General features: G+C 41.3%; 1 protein-coding gene across 1 annotated transcript; it reads right to left on the bottom strand.

Annotated features, from left to right (window-relative positions):
* Positions 1 to 741: 741 nt before the first annotated feature.
* LOC135497705 (putative nuclease HARBI1) lies at positions 742 to 1,161 on the bottom strand. The gene has a single exon (XM_064787539.1). The coding sequence runs from the start codon at positions 1,159 to 1,161 to the stop codon at positions 742 to 744; it is 420 nt and encodes a 139-aa protein (XP_064643609.1).
* Between the last annotated feature and the right edge of the window lie 4,222 nt (positions 1,162 to 5,383).

Raw genomic sequence — 5,383 nt, 5'->3', positions numbered from 1 at the left:
GCGGTGCACCAAAACCAAAAATCACCGTCACTACATCAGTTACTATCCCGAAGATTACCCACAGCTTTGCAACAAACGACAGGTAGTGTGCCTAACAATTTTACAAACCAACTAGTAGAATTCAATCAAACTTTAAAATTTAGCCGAATTGCTTGAAATAAGCAGCTAGCATTAGTAAAGTCAATACATTTTCTTTCAGTTCTTTCTGCGAGATTGAGGAAGAGAATGAAATTGGGTCTTGTCTTCAAGAATCCAAGATGCGGACACAAAAGCGAAAAGCTTCATCATCCCTTGGTTGTGCTTCGGCAGCCCTCGCCAGTGCCTCAACTAAAATCCAAAGGGTAACGCAGCGTTCTGACGTGAGGTCGTTGTTGCCTAATCCGTGCCCACTGCTTCCCAAGGACACTGAAAAGGATAAAACCCAAAAGAATTCAGGAAATAAGGACGAGATGGTTGTACTGCAGAAAGAACTGCTTGCTTCTGAGAAGCAAAGATGTGCGCTCGAGATAGATAAGCTTAAACTTGAAAAGGAAAAATTGGTTCTAGAAATTGATTTGTTGAAAATGAAAACAAGTAAGATGGAGAAGGAGATGAAAAAAGCAATTTCTGTAAATTCATTTCAGGCGAACGATGAAAACATATTTACACAGTTGTGAATATTTGTCATAAACCGTTGAAAGCAAATAAATTGTGTAGTATGAGGATATAATAGATAGGTATTTGTTACACTTACTACTTGCCTTAGAAATGTTGCTGGACAATGTGATCTCTTGTAGCAGTTGCATTCACACCTGCAAATGGTACAATATTCTCTTCATCGTTCCCATCCTCATCGGGTCGTGGTTGATGTTCGATATCCTCCATGTCTGCTGGATCGAAGTCTGGAAGAGCTCTGTCGATAGCAATGTTGTGCAACATTGCACACGCAGCAATGATTGCACAGGCTTTCTCCGGTGCATGACGCAGTTTTCCATGCAGACAGTGGAATCGCCTTTTCCATTGACCGATGCCCCTTTCAACCAAACACCGAGTTTTCTTGTGAGACTGATTATATCGTCGTTGCCCGGGGGTGTTAGGGATCAAAAATGGCGTCATCAGCCAAGGCCGCAATGGATATCCACTGTCACCAAGGAGGACCTCATCTCCTTCCCAATGTCTCATGATATCGGTTACTGCGCTTTCTCGGAGCACAACTGAGTCGTGGGTGCTCCCAGGCCATCTAACCACAACATTGATGAACCTAAAATGTGCATCCAAAACAACCTGCACATTGATGGAATACCAGTTTTTCCTGTTTACATATCTCCACTCATGAAATGAAGGTCCTAAAATCCAAATATGCGTTTCATCGACCACACCTATAACACCGGGAAATCGAGCTATCTCATAAAAATCTGCAGATAATTGAGGTGTCCTCTTGTCTCGGAAATTTGATAATGTGTTTTAGAGAATGGTTTTACTGAGTTGTTACATCCGCGATCACTTGGCTCATGGTTGGTTGTGAAATGTGGACAGTGTCACCAGTAACCTGTTGGAATGATCCGCAAGCGTAAAACCGAAGAGACGCAAGCAACTTCAACTCAGGAGGCAGCGCGTAATTCCTCCTAGTTTTCGATTCTAGGTCATCCCTCACAAGATCAATCAATTAAAAAATTGTTTGCCGGTCAAACCGATATCGCTGGTACAATTCTAAGTCATTGTAAGCGTCCAGTGGATGGAGCCGATCTCGAAAAACCCTTTCCCTGCGAATTGCACGTCTGTGTTCAAATTCATGTTGCCAAGCAAATATCAACGCAGCCATCTCCGTCGAGCACCGTGCAAAAAATGAACAAGAAGAACAAGTCCACTTAGAGTTAAGACTGCCCCAGAGGTGTCTCCAATCTAAGACTCGATTTGAGTGGTCCTCTTGACTTAAGTATGCTTATGAATATGACTTGTTTTAAGAAAGTACCCCACCTAAACTTAAGATGCATTTTGGGCGCCCCACTTTGACTTAAGTATTCATTAAGCTACTTATGTCAAAGTGGGGCACCCAAGTTCGGATTTTATTGATTTTCTTCGGTCCATGTATCGCCGGTTGGGTTCGGTTCCTCATCATTACTCTCGCCGTATTTTATGTGTCGTGACCGGTGTAGGAGTTTAAAATGTCCTAGGATAGAATGCCCGGGAAACAAAGGATTATATTATGCGCTTCAATCTCTGAGCTATTGACGGTCAGGGTCTCTATAGAACCATATTGCAGAATACAATAGGGCCGGACACTTTTTCCAGGGGGTATTTGTTACTGTTACACCGGCCGCGCCGCCAGTCCAAACAAAATGCGACGACACAACACATGACACAATTCAATGTGCGTGCGTACATTTGTTTCCAGCAAAATCAGAATGATCTTGTCTACCACAACATATTTTCAATGATGCATTCCACGGAACACACAGGTACACTTCACACCAATACGAACTGCCCGAAATATGTGCAGTGTAGGCCCTATACGCACCGAGCAACCAAATTATAGGTTGATTACTCCGAGGTACGCATAAAAATGATAAGATACAGGTGTTTATTTGCATTTTGGTTAGTTGCATCGTGAAGATCAACGCAGTATTTGAGCCTTGCGGTTTTCGCTTCTTTTTTGTCAACAAAATTATTTTATCTCAAATATTTGTTTTGAGGGAGTCCCCAAATACAATTTGTGGGAAATGGTTACTGTTCAGCTACATCTCTAAGTAAATATGGATAATTCCTTCAAAACAGAAGGAAAGTTGAATTTCATGCGGCCTGTCATTAATTGACAGCTGTCCCCTGACATCATGATCAGTAGTGAAAGCTGATTGGTCAAAGCAGCAGACTGCTCAGTTTCAGCGGCAAGTGTGGGGATCAAAAGCACAGCGATCAAGAAAGTTTTGACAAGGATAAATAGCCCTAGATGATTTATAGCGGCGAGTCCATTGATGTGTTCGCAAAATGTTGAAATTTGACACAACTGACTCATTAACAATGAAGGCCAAAATATCCCTGTGTTCTGAATTAAATAAATGTTTGCCTGGCCCACCTGGCATCACGACATTGGTGAGGATGTGGCCCGTCATCTTTTTCCCGGTTCGTGTCGGTTCGTATCATCGTTGCATCGGGTCAGGTCGAGTCGGTCAATGATCGTCTGTCAGTAGTCTAAATGACCTAGGTCCGTAACGTAATTTATTTCGGTTCGTGTACTGCAAATCGTGGCAATAGATTTGAGGTACGAACCACGCAATACATGTGGCGACTATCGGTTTCTGGTCGGTTCCTTATCGGTCCGTAACTGCCAAAACCGGTACATACTTCTGGACCTAGCTGTAGCCTTGATTCTGGACCTACGGAACGATCTCGGCAACTGCAAAGGTATCCGGCAGCCTACAACCCTGTGCCAATTGATCGGATTCTAAAAATGCACTATACTTGCATTAGTAGGACCTTTGCCAAAAGAGGCGACGAGGTTGAACACCTGCGATCGGCGTTGACCTTTGCGCTCTTTAAGTCTGTGATTGGGGCACGCGCTGAGAGCGTGCCGAGGAAACAGAAAAATCGATGGAATCCGTCATGGGTTTGTTGAGATCGATCGTATTGACGCAAACGCATGAGAGTCAGGATGGGCTTTTACTGGCTTCATTCCAGTGAAATGTGGATTGTATACCATTCACTCAATCATAAAAAAATGTCTAATCATTTGTAGGTATCTTTTTCCGTGAAATTTTTCCACATTTTTGTTGTCCTGTTGAATCCTGTTAACTCATTCCACAACAGCTGCTTTCTTACTTGAGAAAGTTGAAAACCATTTTATGTTATTCTTCTCCAGTAATCCTGTTTTCAGAGATTTTTTGTGGAACTATTCTTCATCGTCAAACTGCAACTTCTCTGGTTTGGCTTCTTTGAAAATAGTGACAAATATTTTTTTCACTTCTCCATCCCCCCCCCCCCCTTAGTCTTGAGGGGCAGGGCCTATCCGTAACCTGCATGGGATTCTCTATTTATTTAGCATTTAAGGAAATCTTGTATAAAATTAGAAAATAACCTGAACAGAAAAACTAAAAAAGAAGCTGTTAGAAAAATTATTAGTTTGAACACAAATCTTCTACCACAAAACAACTACGAAATATGCCGAGGCAATGAGTGGTGTTGCGGGTTAGAGAAACCGGCCACTGACTTTATTTTTGTGCTATCGGCTTAATTACTCTATACATTGAGACCTGTTGACACATATTCACTGGTAGTAGCTCTTGGGAGCAATAGACGATTGATATATTGATGAGAAAAACATTCTTGTCTGCCGAAAATATAATGCCGCGGATATGTCCATCGACCAGCATTAGCGAAAATGGTCTGTTCCATCTTATCTTTTCAAAGTCATGTAGATAAAAATGGTTACCAAGAAGAAATGAGAAGACACAATTTAGCTCTTGAAAAATTACAGAGAGAATCTTAAGACTGGGACCGACACCCAAACAGGTAATTGACATCGTTAACCATCAGTTGAAAAGAGAAAATGGAAAGTGCAATTGATTTTCACAATGTTGATGCGTCGTTTGTGTTCCCCTTTAGTTTCAATGAGGGGCCGTGGCACTTTACAGTGACCCTGACATATATAAATGAGGAGCCGTGTCGCTTCACAGTGACGTTATGACGGATTATCTTTTTAAATCCGGGAAATTGTAATTGATAATAGTATATTAAATTATTATTGTTCGAGGTGTTCTGAAGCCACATACTAGGGCTACATTGTGAGAGGAAAAAAACATTACTTCTGACATTCTACTCCAAAATCAATTATCAGTTTTTGTTACATTTGAATGCCTTTCCCAAGGCTTGTCTAAACCGTTGTCCCGTTGCACAGTAGATGAAGAAATTGACAAAACTGTTCAAATTGCTCAGAAAGTATGAAATAGTGAGAACAGCAAAATAGATAGCAGGGTCAATATCGAAACTTGAATATGTTTGAATTAGTCCAAGTATTTGGGTAAGCCCACCCGGTACTTCTAGTAATATAAATATTACCACCACTGTGACAACCCTGTACGTAACTATCTTCATTTGCTTGGCTCGATGTATATCATTTTTGATGAGATGCGCAGAGGTCGCCTTCTCTAAGCCAGATAGTATCAAGCCAGTGAAAAATGTCAGGATAGTTATTGGGATCGAAGAATTGATAATGATATGTAGGCTCCTAATGTAGATGATATCGTAATAATAGTTATAGGACAAATCACTCATGTCCCACACAGGCAGGATCATACCTGAGCAAGGATCATAATGAAATGTCAACTCGATTAAGAAGATCAAAGGTATTCTATACAAGAAAGCCCCTAAACAAATTGCGAAAAGTAAGATGTAGGCATTCTTCTTTGTG

The sequence above is a fragment of the Lineus longissimus genome, chromosome 13, assembly GCF_910592395.1.
Source record: "Lineus longissimus chromosome 13, tnLinLong1.2, whole genome shotgun sequence".
NCBI lineage: Eukaryota > Metazoa > Nemertea > Pilidiophora > Heteronemertea > Lineidae > Lineus > Lineus longissimus.
This window is presented reverse-complemented; position numbering and strand designations above follow the sequence as displayed.